Source organism: Oculina patagonica, chromosome 8 (genome assembly GCF_052425735.1).
Source record: "Oculina patagonica isolate OP01 chromosome 8, crgOcupat, whole genome shotgun sequence".
Lineage (NCBI taxonomy): Eukaryota > Metazoa > Cnidaria > Anthozoa > Scleractinia > Oculinidae > Oculina > Oculina patagonica.
Window position 1 is genome coordinate 26,861,557 of NC_135765.1, and position 16,866 is coordinate 26,878,422.

General features: G+C 39.9%; 2 protein-coding genes across 4 annotated transcripts in view; both read left to right on the forward strand.

The window, feature by feature from the left end:
• The window catches only part of LOC144663684 (uncharacterized), a 46,445-nt gene extending 42,898 nt beyond the window's left edge, over positions 1–3,547 (forward strand). For all 3 annotated transcript variants that reach the window (XM_078524706.1, XM_078524705.1, XM_078524704.1), the window contains one exon: positions 369–3,547. In XM_078524706.1, the coding sequence (XP_078380832.1) occupies positions 369–3,277 (2,909 nt within the window). In that variant the 3' untranslated portion in view covers positions 3,278–3,547. The remainder of the gene's footprint in view (positions 1–368) is intronic.
• A 1,508-nt stretch (positions 3,548–5,055) lies between these two features.
• Positions 5,056–7,592, forward strand: LOC144663785 (angiotensin-converting enzyme 2-like). Its single transcript, XM_078524857.1, has 2 exons — positions 5,056–5,083; positions 7,260–7,592. Exon 2 carries the CDS (start codon positions 7,264–7,266, stop codon positions 7,558–7,560), a length of 297 nt encoding a protein of 98 aa, XP_078380983.1. The 5' UTR covers positions 5,056–5,083; positions 7,260–7,263; the 3' UTR covers positions 7,561–7,592.
• The last annotated feature ends 9,274 nt before the right edge of the window (positions 7,593–16,866 follow it).

A 16,866-nucleotide genomic window follows, 5' to 3' on the forward strand; every position in this document is an offset into this window, starting at 1 on the left:
CGCTTGGAAAGATAATTCACTGGCCGCTTAATTGAGGTAAAAAAAAAATAATATAAATAATACAATTGCGACAGCAAAAAGATGGCTGCGGCCGCTTAATAGAGGTGGCCGTTGAATAGAGGTATCAAATACAGCAGTTTGGTGACAAATAAATCGGAACTTTGGAAAGTGGCAGCTAAATAGAGGTTGGACTGCATAAGGGCTGGAAAATGCCTAAAACCGTTAGCAGCCACCTTAAAATCATGTACAGTTTACCATGCTTTCAATTCTGTGTTACGCTCTCAATACCAGTGACTTCCAGCCACTTTAGACAGCCGACAAAAAAGAAACTTTTAAGAGTTAATATTGTTATCTCTTTTTTTTTTCAGCTGTGAGTGCCTACACAAAAGCTTTGAAAGCATCTATTAAAAGCCAGACAGAGTTCCAGCCCAAACTGATGGCTTCCCCAACCATATCTAACCCAAGAACAGATGACATATTCACTAATCTTCTGATACAGCATGGTAGAAAGACCCTCTATAAGAAGGATGCGACATCAACAAGGCAGGAATGGTTGAATTATTATGATATGACTTTAGCAAGAGGTGAATTGCTGGATTATTATGATGTGACTTTAGCAAGAGGTGAACTGCTGGATTATTATGGGCAAGTCAGCGGAACCCGGGTCAAAAGTTGTGAGGAGATATTTGTTTGCGGTACTGAGGGTGAGCCTAATCCCAAATCTATTCTTGTCACTGGAAAAGCAGGGATTGGAAAGAGTCTTTTTAGTCAAAAGCTTGTTCGGGATTGGGCTGATGATAAACTTTTTCAATCACAAGCAAATTTGAAGACACCAGATATCAAGTTTGCATACTTGTTGACATTCCGTCAACTGAACTTGCTTGGAAATGACAGGTTTTCTTTGCGAGAGCTTTTAAACTGTTCTTCAACACTTGACGAAAACTCAAACCTTGATAACTCTTTGTTTGAATACCTTGTTAATCACCCTGAGGAGGTTTTGATTATCTTGGATGGGTATGACGAGTATTCACTACGAGATTACATCGCTAGTAGCTCGGAGGAACAGTATCCAAACAATGCTAGTGAGGAAATGCCAGTAGCCGCACTGTGTGCCAAACTCATCAAAGGCAAGATGATGAGAGAGTCTGTTGTTATGATAACATCGAGACCCGACGAATCAGATAAAATGGGAGGAATTCACTTCGACCGATACGTGGAAATTACAGGGTTCTCTCCGGAGCAGGTAGAAGAGTACATTGTGAAGTATTTCAAAGAAAACGAAACCATGAAGAACAGTGTTCTTGAACATGTCATGAACAATGATAATCTTGTTAGCTTTGCTCATATTCCAGTCCTTTGTTTTCTGATGTGTTTCTATCTGGAATATACTCTTCGCGAATCCAAGAGCACTGATCTTCCTGTGTCAGCAACTGAAATTTATTCTGACGTTGTCAACATTTTTGAACTAAAACATAATGCCGAATCAGAATATAAGACGAAAGGAATTCCTGAGAAACACAAGGTTTCAGACGTCATCGAAAGCACATTGGATAAATTATCAGAGTTAGCAGCTCAACTGCTTTTGCAGCAAAGGCCAATTTTTGACGAAAGGGACATGAAAGAAAATTTTAAATTGGAAGAAATCGAAAAACTGAAAGGAAGCGGTCTCCTTCATTGTGGTCCTCCTTTCAGGAAATCTGCATTTGAAACCACAAAACAGTTAAGTTTTACTCATCTTACCATTCAGGAGTTCTTGGCTGCTCGTTGGTTTGTAATGAGAAATGAAATTCCGAAAGAAACTGTGTCTGAAATGGTTATGCTGTTCATTGCTGGTATTTTATCAAAGAAAAAAGATGACAAACTAATGGAAAGATTACTAGAAAGTATTTCAATCACAACGAAGCCCGTCCGCGTAAGAGCAAAGTTACTCAGCGAATATCAAGACAAGGACTTTGCTAAAAATGTCATCATAAATCATCCCCAACACTACTCCGATATGAATTTTACGAATTTAAATGATGTGGGCTGTATTGCAATTTCATTTTTGTTAGACGTAATTAGTGAACTGAATGAAGAGGAAGCTGCTACAGCACAACATGAACGGTCTAAACAGTCCTTTAACGTAAATAGTTTGGCAATCATTGAGTCAGCTCTAACACTGTCTGGAATAAAACGTATTTGTAAATCACTGGAGAAAGAACACTGTGCTGTTACCGAACTGTTACTATGGATGGCTTTTAATCATTTCAGTGATACCGTTATTATCAGACTGTGTGAAGCATTACAGCATTCAAGCTGTAAAGTAACCACACTCAATCTGATTGGTAATCAGATCACTGATACCGGTGTTCCCAGGTTGTGTGAAGCATTACAGCATCCAAGCTGTAAAGTAACCACACTAAATCTGAGTTATAATCCGATCACTGATACCGGTGTTGCCAGTTTGTGTGAAGCATTACAGCATCCAAGCTGTAACGTAACCACACTCAATCTGATTGGTAATCAGATCACTGATACCGGTGTTGCCAGTTTGTGTGAAGCATTACAGCATCCAAGCTGTAAAGTAACCACACTAAATCTGAGTTATAATCCGATCACTGATACCGGTGTTCCCAGGTTGTGTGAAGCATTACAGCATCCAAGCTGTAAAGTAACCACACTAAATCTGAGTTATAATCCGATCACTGATACCGGTGTTGCCAGTTTGTGTGAAGCATTACAGCATCCAAGCTGTAACGTAACCACACTAAATCTGAGTGGTAATCAGATCACTGATACCGGTGTTACCAGGCTGCGTGAAGCATTACAGCATCCAAGCTGTAAAGTAACCACACTTAATCTGAGTGGTAATCAGATCACTGATACCGGTGTTACCAGGTTGTGTGAAGCATTACAGCATCCAAGCTGTAACGTAACCACACTTCATCTAAGTAAAAATCAGATCACCGATACTGGTGTTGCCAATTTGTGTGAAGCTTTACAGCATCCAAGCTGTAAAGTAACTACACTAGAACTGAATTATAATCAGATCACTGACACTGATGTTGCCAAGCTGTGTGCAGCATTACAGCATTCAAGCTGTAAAGTAACTACACTAAACCTGGGTTGTAATCAGATCACTGATACCGGTGTTGCCATTCTATGTGAAGCACTTAAACTTTCAAATTGTAAACTGATCTCACTACGCCTGTGGGGCAATCATATCAGTGAGGAAAGTAAGAAATCTCTAAGTACTCTAGTGCAACAGCACAGACCAGGTTTTAAACTCGATATCTAAATAGTTATAGGAAAAAATTAGAAATATCAACAGAATTCACATGCACGTAATGAACACAATGTAAGTTCTAAAAGAAACGTTTTTTTATTCAATTTTAAAATTTGTGTAAATAGTTATAAGGTTGACAACGAACTGTAAATATATTAATTAGCGTTAGTGAAGTTTGTTATTAAGGAACTTAATTCCTAGCCCGTTATAATTTAGCAATGAAGAAAAGGGCGAAACTGAGTATTATTACGTTTTGTAAATAAAAGTTTTGGAATGGATGAAGACTGGTCTTGTTTGTTTTACAATTTATAGGGGGAGGGGGTAGAAGAGAGAGTAGAAAAAGGCTTATCTAAGACAATGTCCGTACGGTTAATCCAATGCTAAATCTTTCAGCAAGCGACTCAGTGCTTGCGGTTTCTCAAGAGGATGAGGCTCTCCAAGGGGTTTCGGGGAACAAGGAAATATAGCCATTAACTTTTTGGGAATGTGGAAAAAAATAAGTAAAACTGGGAACACGGAAACAAGCACATATCTTAGGGAACATGGAACACCAAAATCATAAACATACATTTAGGGAACACGGAAACACAAGAAATGATTTTTGTTTTATTTTTTGTTGGAAACAAGGAAAGATAGACCCCTCCCTTGGAGTCCCATGAGGATGTGTAATAGACCTTATTACGGTTTTCGACGACATCTTGACGAGTAGACAAAGCGGGTAGAAATCACAGTGTTTGTGTGTCGGTTCGCGGGAAGAATTATCATTATAGACAAATGTATGGGGAATTTAAAACGTAACTGAACGCTTTTTAGCCCAGCTACATCCTTCAAACTCGGCGAATAAAGACGTTTGCCTTCTATCTTAACTTTACAATTCACGAGTTGTCCAGAATTCAATTTTTCTAAAAAATATTTGCCGTCAGATTCCCATACAAACACTGTAATTTATACACGCTTTGCCTACTCGTCAAGATGGCGTCAAAAACTGTGATAAGGCCTATTATATTGAATTTCAGCTTGAAATATCATTTGTCTTACAAAGAGAAGTCTGCTGAGGAAATAACGCCCGGCCAATCCAAACTAATATCAGACTGCGAATCCCACCGCGCAAGTTTGATAAAGTTCTTTCAAGCCTATGATGAGCAGGCTCCCAAAAGGGAGGGCGGTAAAAAATCCGCGAACAGAGCTAGTGTGGCTCGTGGAATTGACTGGTGCATAAAAGGCCAGGGGGGGGGGGGGGCGGGGGGTACTCCGGCTTGTAAATGACGGGGATGATCGAATGGAGGCAAAATTCAGGACCCAAAAAAATCCCTAAGTCTTCCGACATTACCCCAAAAAAATCCCTGGACCAAAAATAACCCCCCCCCCCTTGTCAAATTACCCCTAAATTGCCAGGAGGGGCAATAACATAACACAGAGAACGCTCGTTTTGTTTATTCATCATACCATAAATACGCCAAGGCCGCGCCAAGGCACTTTAGTTCGTTTTTAATACCCAAGAAAATCCCCTATTTAAATCAAGTCATCCAAAAAAATACTTGCCAAATTTTCCAAATTAACCCAAAAAAATCCCTGAATCGAAAATTTCAAACCCAAAAAAATCCTTCGATCATCCCCGTCAATGACAAGTCGGAGTACCCCCCCCCCCCCCCTGGGATAAAAGGAACTATAGTGTACTGAAATAGACAAAGGTTAGCTCAATGTAACTACAAGGAGCCTGAAAACGGAACCTCTGGTACTAAAGAGGTTTTGGCCAATTTAGAAGCTGAAGAAAACAGTAAGCAGAGGAAGGGCGCAGATAGTTGCAGTTCCAAACATGTGAGAATTTTTATTGTTTGATTTTTAATAAGGTATTTATTTCTTGTGTTTTAATTTCGTGCAAAGTAATTTTCGCGCGTATTAGATTTCGCGATTATTTTGAACTCATCAAAGGCGCGAAAATTAGTAAGAACAAGCTTGCGTGGTCTTGCGTAGCTGGTGGTTTTGTTGTGGGTAATTATAAAGGCGCGCGACAAGCGCGCGCAAGCGAAACCGCCATTACCTGGAACTTGTAACTTCTATACTGTGTCTGTGAAACGGCTTTTTCACAAAAAAGAGTTATTTTTAGATACAAGTGCATAGGATGAAGAAAACAATTAACCAGTATAACATGGTATAAAACGCCCCCGACCCCCTAGATGTCTTGTGATCATAGCATCGCTTTTGGTGGGCTTTCTCAAGCTGCCACTTTTCCAATTGCTCCAGCCCACCCCCAGTACGTATTGACCAGTCCCTTCAGGACCAAGTCAATGAATAAAAATATTTGGGGGAAATATTTAAACTATTTAGCAAATGACCAAAAGAGCAACAATTGTATAATTAACAATTATTCCACTCGCGCTGGTTCGATATGAGATGGTAGATAGCCAACCAGGCTACCATATTTGTGGTCATTGGTATATGAGCTCATATACTATTGCCTGTTAACCAATCAAATCGCAGGAATTACAATATATCGAAATATACCATTGCTAGTTTTAAATAAAGCATGGTATAAAGTAACAATACTTGGCATCAGGTCTAAAAAACGTTAGAGCAGAGGGTTACACCCGCAAAAAAATTCGTGCACAAGCAATGGGCGTGGAAAAAATTCGTGCAAGCCGAAAATCTCCCCCTATCACTTTTCTAATGGTCCGTCCCTAAATTCAAGTTGACGTCGTGTTGTACTATATCATTATGACTACATTTTAAAATTCAGCTTGATAGCGAGGCATAAACAAAAACAATACAAACAAAAGAAATTAATAAACATGCTTGTAAATTGTCTTTGGTTAGTGTTCTCTATGCCTCCCTACCTGAATTTTAATATATCGAAATAAGCATATTGCTGAGACATTTACTAAAACCTAAAAAGCTAAGTAACGCCACACTGCACACAGTTATTGGAATCACAGCTAATTGTGTCTCCTCTCCAAGTGTGCATAGAATGCCAAAAAAAAGAAACTTTGTAGTATTCATTTGGAGGAATAAACTCTACGGAATCACGTGTCACCCACCCCATCATATCACGTGTCTGACTCCGCACTGGATCACGTTTCGCACGTGCAGTTTCCGCGAGGTCACGTGTTATATGCACCGCGGGGCATTTCCGAGGTGCCTTTCACTCTGTATGAAAACGGGACCTAGTGAACAACATGTCATACGTTCACTGTCTTGCAAGGCAATTTTTATAAAAGCCGAGTGGTGCACAAAACTAGATTTGAAACAGAGATAAAAGGCCCCTTTGAAATGGCATAGTGAATAGACCATATTCGCATTCTCGGTATTGGACTGGAACTAGCTTGCAATGGAGGCCTAATGCGGAGGGATATCATTAAAATAAGCTTCATGTCAATTGCATTTGAAAAGATTACCCGCATTGGCCTCCATTGCAAGCTAGTTCCAGTCCAATACCGAGAATACAAATATTTAACAATTATCCTGCGAAATCGCGCGGGATATCGCCTGATACTTAGCCGACGAGGCCGTTGGCCGAGTTGGCTAAAATCAGACGATATTCCGCAAGATTGAGCAGGATAATTGTTTTATTATTCAACAAATGGTCAACGAAACACATTTTGCAGATAGAAAAACTGTAATTATGCAGCGCTTTACAAGATTTCGGACGAATCTTCGCAACCTACGTATATCGCAGGATATCTGTTATGTACGGATGACAGATAACGTTCACATTTTGACCATATATGGGCAGCGCGCGCATGTGTTGAATAATAAGGTCTATTACTTGACATACCTATGCACAAAATAACGTGTCATTAGCGCCAAAACCCGTGCTGAGAGGAAAAGACAGAACCGAGTAAATTTCTACTCCCGAAGCTCGGAAAGCGAAGAGAAATGCAAATTTATAATTACAAACATTGTCATTTGCAACAGCGGGTATCTCATGCCTAAAATTGCGTTTTAAACATATGAAAGCAGGAGAAATAATGATCAAGAATACCATTTTGTCTTGTAGCGATATGTTGAAGATGGGTAAGAGCAAACCTTGGCCCGAGGCTCTCGAGAAGCTGACCGGAAGTAAAACACTGGACGTTGGAGCACTGACTGCCTATTTCGAGCCACTTCGTAAATGGATGGAGGATCAGCGAAAGACACTAGGATATGCCGCACCCGGGTGGGATGGGGATGACGATGTCCTGACCACTACCGTGAAGCCCAAGACCACTAGTGTTTTCGCTGGAGTCTCAACTCTTGCTCCAGTCCTGTTTAACACGATTGCAAGCTTGTTGTTTGCGCTGGTTGTGTTCTTTCGCTAAAGCCGTACGGTAGCTGAGACTTTTAGTAGTTTACTTTAGGGCTTTCCACAAGTTGCTCGAGATTTACCAAAAAGTTGCCCGTAATTTCTTAAAAAGTTGCTCAAAAGTTGCTCCAAAAATCAAAAAAAGTTGCTTCTGATAATAAAAGTTGCTCGAAAGTTGCTCCAAAAAATCCAAAACGCTGCTTCTAATCAAGATAATTTTTTCTAAATATAAGCTAATTTGCCTTTGAGGGTAAGCCGTTTTATGCAATTTTAAAGGAAAAGAAGTATCTAAATAACATATTAAGAAAATCTGTTAAAAAACAAGGATTTCTTTAACTGAGAAAATCGTGAAGATATCAATGACGTCATGTTTGCTGACGAGTTTTTTTAATGTTTTGAGTTTAAATGTCTTCAGATGTTCCTCGAAAGTCTTCGGCAAACTTCGTAAATCTTCGGAAACGTTCGTATTGTCTTTGAACAACACTCGGATAGTCTTCGGAAATCTTCGGTCTGGAAATTGCTCAAAATGCAACAAGTTGCTCGAGAGGAAAAAAGTTGCTCGAATCATGAAAAGTTGCCAAAAAGTTGCCGAGCAACTTGTGGAAAGCCCTAGTTTACTTTAAAAACTGTAGTATTCAGATTTTTTGTTAATTTGAGGTGATCATGTAATCATTGATCGCTTTTGAGGTTGCTGTCGAGATTAGTTTGCAATCGCCTGATTTTTCGTTTCCATTTACCGTGGTTGTAGAAGCTTCCCAAGGTTTTGTCGTATATAGAACGAAATAAATACCATTCTTTCACATTTTGAGTCGTGCGTGTGCATCCTTTAACCAGTTCTCACTAGTGACGCAAGCACAAGAGCGATCATGCAAAAAGGACAGATTTTGATCCTTGTGCTTGTGCTGGTCGCAAGCACAAGCACAAGTACAAGCATCACTAAAAAAAGCAATGCGCTTGTTGTTTTGCTTCAGCCGAAGCCGTTTTCACGGTGAAATAAGAGCTGTTATCCATGTGCTTGTGTTTGCGTCGCTAGTGAAGACCAGGTTTAAACAAGAACATTGAGAAGCTTGAGAAGCTTAAAATCGGGCGCTTTGCCTTGAAAGGCAGGGTTCAGTACAGCAGAAACCACGAAGCAGTTACTTAAGTAGCACTCAGTCCGACTGTGTTTGTGTAAGTCACAGGGCTTGCATGAGCTGTATTAGTGTGCATAATATAATATCTAGAACGTTGTCGAGATTGCATTATTACTTAATGACATGATGGTTTCAATTTATAAATGTATCTCACAAAATACAAATAAACGATTGAAGTAGACGACTAGACAATGTAAAGTTTTAAGACTTAGCAAAGTGCAGTGTATTGGTAATACTGTAAGGTGCGGTTTCACCTGAAGGTCGTGTGCTTTTCGGTATTTTCCAGGCATTGCACTTTGATGGGACAGTACTACAACTGTTTACCGGGGAACTACTATTGTCAAGAAAATGATCACAACTTGTTGATGAATGATTGAACATTTGTTTCATACCATTACTGTAATAGCAATTGATGAAGGCTTTTAGTCCTGAACCAAAGTATAAGGACTGGGAAATACTGAAACCCATTATCAGCCACCTTAAACGGAAATATCTTGTTGGTGTTTCAAGGAATCCAAGGAAACTTCACTCATCCCATGTATCTATGTATTTCGGTATTTTGTAATTTTTTGAGTGATTTTTGGGGATGTTTGGCAGGTGATAGTTTTTTTTAAAAGAATTAGTAAAATTTAGACAACTAAGAAATACTGAAAATTTAATGTGAATTTAACATTGGAATTTGAAGTTAGAAATTGGCAGACGGACACCAAACAGTCCCGTGACATCCTGGAGTGTTTTTGCATGGGGGTCACATGCAACTGTGTGATGATGTTTCCATTTTTTTCTTCAATCCCCACTGATAAAGAACTGTTGTTGGTGTTATGTTGGTGTTATCACATGTCAAGCCTTTAACAAGGTATGAAACTGACACAAGGATTTAAATTATTCTGGTGCTCAATTTTTGCGTAACTAAAATTAATGTTACTCAAATTCCTGATGGATTCTGTCTTAAACTGTTACGAGCTTAGTATTTCCAAATTATTGCATGTCAATGTAAGGCAAGACAAGACATGCCTTGGTTCTTATGTAATTCTCTTAAAAACACATAAGATATTGACTATAATTTTGTCTGTGCTATGGCAATTCACAGTGGGGTGGTCTTGATGTGTCTTTAACTTGTAGACTGGACTGGACTAGTAAAACGCGGACTAGTAAAACGCGGACTTGTAAAACGCCTCTAGACACTTCGAATTCCTTGGCCACAATCATCTTACGGCTCTCTTCAATACATAATGTCTCAAAAAAACAGTAACCTCAGAAAGAAGTCAGAAGCAAATAAGGTCGAAAGACCGAATTTGAACATATAACGGCAAATGTTCTAATGTCACGAACGTAGGAATCGTGTAGGCCCGTCACCTTTATTTGCCACATACTGCCCCCAAATTAAAACAGTACCCTCAGAAAGAAGTCAGAAGCAAATAAGGTCGAAAGACCGAATTTAAACATTTAACGGCAAATATTCTAATGTCACGAACGTAGGAGTCGTTTAGGCCCGTCACCTTTATTTACGATTGACTGTTGATTTCTGGACGGGCCCCGTTCTACCTCGTGCGAGCAATACAAACGACTGCACTCAACAGACGTCAAGTAGTGGAAAGAGAGAAACATATGCACACAACTCATAGCATCAATCCCGTTGTTTTAGTAGGGGTTTGCAGAACGAACATGTGCTATACTGCAAAAACATCTCCACGCTAAAACAGACCATAGAGTGCTCAAAAAAGCTAGAAATATGCCGTCGAAGAAACACACAAGAGCTTCAAACACAAATTGTTTCGCTCGCTAAACCGTTTAGTTTTATCCGATTTACAAGCGCTTGTTTTACAAGTCCGCGTTCTACAAGTCCGTGCTTAACAAGCCCTCGTTTTACAAGTCCGCGTTTTACAAGTCCGCGTTTTACTAGTCCTCGTTTTACAAGTCCGCGTTTTACTAGTCCGCGTTTTACTAGTCCGCCTTTTACAAGTCCGCGTTTTACCTGAGTCCGCGTTTTACTAGTCCGCGTTTTACAAGTCCGCGTTTTACTAGTCCGCGTTATACTAGTCCGCATTTTACAAGTCCGCGTTTTACTAGTCCTCGTTTTACAAGTCCGCGTTTTACTAGTCCGCGTTTTACTAGTCCGCCTTTTACAAGTCCGCGTTTTACCTGAGTCCGCGTTTTACTAGTCCGCGTTTTACAAGTCCGCGTTTTACTAGTCCGCGTTATACTAGTCCGCCTTTTACAAGTCCGCGTTTTACTAGTCCGCGTTTTACTAGTCCAGTCCAGTCCTCGAAATACAGTATGCCAAAACTCCCCGCCCTCTAAAGATAAGTCCTTGACGGTTCTTGTCGTTTTTCGGTGCCTATTCATCTTCGGCATCTTTCTCATCCACCTCTCGTTCTGTCCTGTGTCTTTCATCACACGAAAGAAAAGCTGATTCTCAAAAAATCTGCCACAAAAGGAAATTGACAAAAACAATATGAAAACCATATATCGAAAGTTTCTTATTCTAAAATTTTATCATACGTCTTAATTCAGAGCTACAAAGAAGTTCCTCCTTTTGAGTTATTGATACTGTTCTTACAGTACCCTCTTTCCACTAGCGAAATTTTACAAAATTCCTTCGCGGCGAAAAGGTAGCGCGAATCCAGAACAGACTCCAATCGAGAGTGGGTTAATTCTAGATTACTATTAATTAACTATTACAACATTCATTTTTAAAATAGTTTCCCAAGCCGACTAAGCTAACTAAACGTCGAGTGTATCTTTCAGTAAACAAAACATGCCGTTATGACGCCGGAAATCCAGCTCACGCATACTATACCCCGTGACTCACGCAAACCTCCGACTTACGTGCTACTACAGTCATTCCTTTCTAAACATTTTTTTTTTACCACCACCGTACCTTTCTACCCAAAAAACTCATGAAACCGCCCGGTTTTAACCTGTTTTAACCTTTCAAAAATTAGAGCGTTCGAAACTAAATAAGATCCGTAATCACAAACAACATACAGCCGTTTACCAGCACTCTTTAAAACTCCTGAAACCCTTCAAAATCAGGCAAAATAAATCTTTGAAATAACCTTCATCAATGTTTCTTATTTTTTATTCAGTTCTATAAAATGCCTTTCATACACTACTGTCAAACAAAAATTTCAATTTCCTCTAAGTTTCAAGACAAAAGAATAACAAATATTTCGTGCACAATGTAATTTGATTAAGCCAATATTATCACGTCTAAAAATACTTCAAGCAATTCAGTGAAAACCCGTTTTTTTTTCGTATCAACGAAAACCACTTTCGAATAATCAATACATGAAAATAAAATAAGATCAAAAGGAAGAAAGGAACCTTTCTAATTATTTGAAGACTTTCAAAGCCGTGATATTATGCATCCAATCCGCGATAAAATTTAATTACAACAAAATCCAAGCCTCATTTTGAATTCCATTTTTTTCAGTTGATACCTTTATCCAACTTGTGAAAAATTCCATTCAAGTTCCTATTAATACTGTACATTCCCAATGTTTTGCTCAGGTCTTCAGAAGCGTCTTACTAACCGAATCTAAAATAATTCCAAAACATGCTGTACAAACATTCTACTCTTTGTGACAAACGACTTGACGACCAATTGTTCAGAAATGAAAATCGACACAGTTCTTGCTAAATAAAAAAAAAGTTTTACGGCGGAGTCAGGCTCAAAAAATATACCGCAAGATCACACCCCCATTCATAGTCAGAAACCAGCAAACCATCTAGTTTGCTAAAAAAAACACTGCGTGACATCAATGACGTTACCTTTTTCATTTACAAAAATAACTTTTACTTGTCAAAGTAAGTGCAATTTCACAATGGTGAATATCAGTACAGTATGGGGCCCAGTTCTCGGCCGGGTCCAGTTCTCGGCCACTTTGTGTTTAACGCGTTTTTCATACTCCAGTTGAATCAAAAGAAAAAGGTATTTCCTTCAAACGATAGACTGATTCATGAGCTTTAAGTATCTTCAGTTTGATCGTTCAATTCGATATAGAAAGCTCACACGTCGAGTTTACGCGGAGGTAGGTGAATTTGCATTCCCGAAAAAGTTGTTTGTTTACGGCTCCAAATTCATGGATGTAGTTAAATTCGTATTTTATCCAAAAGCCCCCACCATACGAGCTAATTTTTGGCATGTGAAACGTAGAATAATTCAGCTTTCTGCTTTAGTTAACTTTTCGTTGAACCGTTGTATTTTTTGGTCTTAATTTACTTCGAAATTTTTTCTTGCGACGTTTGCGTATTTGCCAGTTCTCGGCCACCCTGCTCGCTATCACAGCTTAGCGCTAAAGTTCAATCTTATCTCTAAGTTTTGAGCTGACTCTTGTCTTGTCTATTATTTCTACAACACCTAAATCTTTCAAGACCTTTTCACTGCAAAATAAACCATCTAAATGCACGGGTCACACAATGCGGTTTTGCCAGAACCTGCACATAGGCAACTAGGCGCGTTAAAATCCTTCTTTTCTAAAGTAAAACAAAGCATCATAAAAATAATTTGGGATCGATATAGTATAAATAGGTTTACAGAGTGATTTTATGACTGTGAAAATTAATTGAGCATTTTTTTACAGATAATTACGCACAAGCTTTTTAGTGGCCGAGAACTGGGCCAAGGTGGCCGAGAACTGGGCCCACAAATGGAGCTTTTATTTTTATTATTGCTCGGGCAAATTAATTTTTGACCGGTCGATAGCTTTACACCAAAAAGCTGAATAATGTAGCTAGCTCTGGGAGAAATTTCAAGTTCCTGCGGTTCTTCTGAGGTAAGAAATACAAGTTTACGTCAAAAGTGGCCGAGAACTGGGCCCCATACTGTACTTTGCCCCGTAAGCTTTTTTCTCTGTCCTTCCGCCGAAGCAAAAAAACACAACCTGATTACACATTAACCCAAAAGTCGACCAAGTGTGCCTGCAACGATTTCCTGTCAAAACTAAAATGAAAACCATTGCGGTATGCGTCACCCGTAGCGGTTTTGTAGCAACCCCGAGCTATCCCCGTCTTTTTGGCCGCGCCAGGAGACTACGCTCTAGGACGACCAAAGGGTAAACCTTAAATCGGCCACGCCCGATTAATAAATAATGACCTCTGCCATTAACTATGAACATGGGCGATCCAAGCGATCGTGATCGCCTCAATCGCTACAGACGTTAGCGATCGAAAGTGTAATGTTTTATATCGCCCCAATCGCAAGAAAACGATGGAGCGATTTTAAGAGAACTTGCCTTTAGAAGCTGGATATCTCAGTAACAAAATAGATTTGTGACAATACATTACTAGGCTATTTAGACGATCCTGTTTCATGGTTGTATTTCAGCCCATTAACAAAAGGTTTCTTTTATTTTTTGTCATATATACATGCGCTACACACGGGTTTTTCTGATTCCTGTCTCATAGTGCTTTTTAGGTTGTTCTTTAAAGTTAAAGGGGAGACAATATACGGAAAATGATGCCGCGGACCTCTCCTAGGAGCATTTTGGGGAGAAGAGTTTAACCCTAACGTTATGCAATCCAGCCATACACGATCCCATAGTTAGTAAATTTGTGCATTGATAAACCAACTACTGGTACTTCTGGCACTAAAATATATATTTCTTTTTTTTTTGGGGGGGGGGGAGGGGCAGAACCCCTTACCAAATTTTTGTTTGGGGAGACAGACCTTCCCCCCTCCTACTTTCCCTCCCGTGACTTGTTGCGTGACCAGGAAAAGACATTTTAAGTCACTCGTCAGGAGCGTTCTTGTCTGGGCAGAACCCTTTTACCAAATTTTTGTTTGGGGGGCTACAGACCCCCCCCCCCCTCCTCCTTTCCCTCCCGTGACTTGTTGCGTGACCAGGGAAAGACATTTTAAGTCACTCGTCAGGAGCGTTCTTGTCTGGGCAGAACCCTTTTAACAAATTTTTGTTTGGGGGGCTACAGACCTTCCCCCCTCCTACTTTCCCTCCCGTGACTTGTTGCGTGACCAGGAAAAGACATTTTAAGTCACTCGTCAGGAGCGTTCTTGTCTGGGCAGAACCCTTTTACCAAATTTTTGTTTGGGGGGCTACAGACCTCCCCCCCCCCCCTCCTCCTTTCCCTCCTGTGACTTGTTGCGTGACCAGGGAAAGACATTTTAAGTCACTCGTCAGGAGCGTTCTTGTCTGGGCAGAACCCTTTACCAAATTTTTGTTTGGGGGGCTACAGACCTTCCCCCCCCCTCCTCCTTTCCCTCCCGTGACTTGTTGCGTGACCAGGGAAAGACATTTTAAGTCACTCATCAGGAGCGTTCTAGTCTGAGTAGTATAAAACTTTTCTAAACGAGATGGGGAAGGCAGGATACTAAGGTAGGCTGATACACAGGCTAGTCTGGCTAAGGGCGTACAAACGTTGGTTAGGAAACTAAGTTTCATCGCTAGCAAGAAATGGGACGACTGCGCTGACATTTTAGATCATGCCAAGACAACTGAGAAAGCTTTATCTAAGCTACTTATTTATTCAAACGTTTATAAAGCAAATTAACGAGGTTAGATAAGAAGTGCTGACACCATCCGCAATTGATCTGCACACGGATCAAAACATCACCAGGCGAGTTCGTTCAGCCAGATGAGATGATATGTTAAATTTAGAAGCCTGCAAGATTCAAGTACCTCGGCACTAGGTTGAGTCAATTTTCAAACCGGTGGAGGAAGAAGTATCTTTGTTAGATCTGCGCAAATTTAATAAATGTTAGTCAGAAAAAGAAAACGATCAAGTGGAAGATGTAGATGCAACAGACGAGAAAGAAAAGAAAAGGGTGGAGTGGAAAATGGGAGTGGTGGAAGGCCTAGTACAGTTAACTCCTCTATAACGGACACCTTCGGGACCATCATTTAGTGTCCGTAATAGAGAAATTCCGTAGTAGCGAGATTTATTTTCAGTAATTCTTATTCGCCGGGACTTCATCTCCTGCCCGTAATAGCGAGGTGTCCGCAAGGCGAGAGTTGACTGTAACAGGGACAGATGGAATCGCTAGAGCTAATGTCAGAGTTATAACAAAGGGGAAAACGACCTTCACCTCTCCAGAAGAGTGGAAAACTCTATCCGTTTAGCCTACGTAGCTGGCGGTTTTGTTGGGGTTTAAATTAAAGCGCGCACAAACAAGTAACAAACCTTCCAGCTACGCAGGCTAAATTCGAAATAAGTGGACGAATGAAAAACTTTATTAGGGTCAAAACCACATAGCTAGGGAAGAATCCCTTACTAATTTGTGGACACATGATTAAAAAATACAAAAATGTGACAATTAATAATATTAAAAACTGTGTTAAATATCAATAGTAATATAAAAATCTAATACTACATTAATTCAAAAAATAGTTGGTCTAAAAGTGTACAAATATAATTATAATCGCTATATAAATGTATAAATGTTAAAAAAATGATATGATGCTGAATAAAAAATTATACAGTAAATCCGTTTGAGATTCGGAGCAAAGTTTGAGATTACGAACAAATGTTTGTAATCGCGGTATAGAAATCCTAAAAAGAATGTCCCTCATCAAAATGCGGCTCTAGATACCAGATGGAGGTCAGACCCGGGGGGGGGGGGACTCCGATATGACAGGGACGGGGATGCTCGTAGTCTCGCTTAGAATGTAAATTTCGGACTTTGGTTCTCGCTTAGGGTGTTCTGAAGAAAATGGCAATAGTTTTTAGCCGTCAGAGTCTCGTTTAGGGTTACACACGAAAAAAAAATACAAATATAACTTCTTTTTTCAGAATTTTGGTACCTTTTAGAGTTCTAAAATAGCTTGAATCACGCCCAGATTGGTCTCTTTTAGGGGTTCATTTCAACATTTCCGACAATCATTCCCTTCTCTTTAACATGGGAGTACCCCCCCCCCCCCCGGAGGTCAGAAGTAATGTTTCAATCGCAGAAGAGTCAAGGAGGGGAGTAGTGCAGTTATATTTCCATTCGAGATTACTTTGATCTATTACCCGTTTTACTGAGTTGTAGTGTTGGTTGTCTGAGAACCCGTATTAGCCGAATTTTAGGTAACTTTCTTCAAAGATTGTTTTAAAGTAAAACAAGGCCGAAAACAGGTATTCCTGCGTAGGAGTCTGGGTTGCCTGTGTAAATAAATGGCCCAATCAGTGCAAGCTTTGAAGGCTACCTCTTTGGGGAAGACTAAGTTCCAGTCATCCAGTGTTGACAAAAA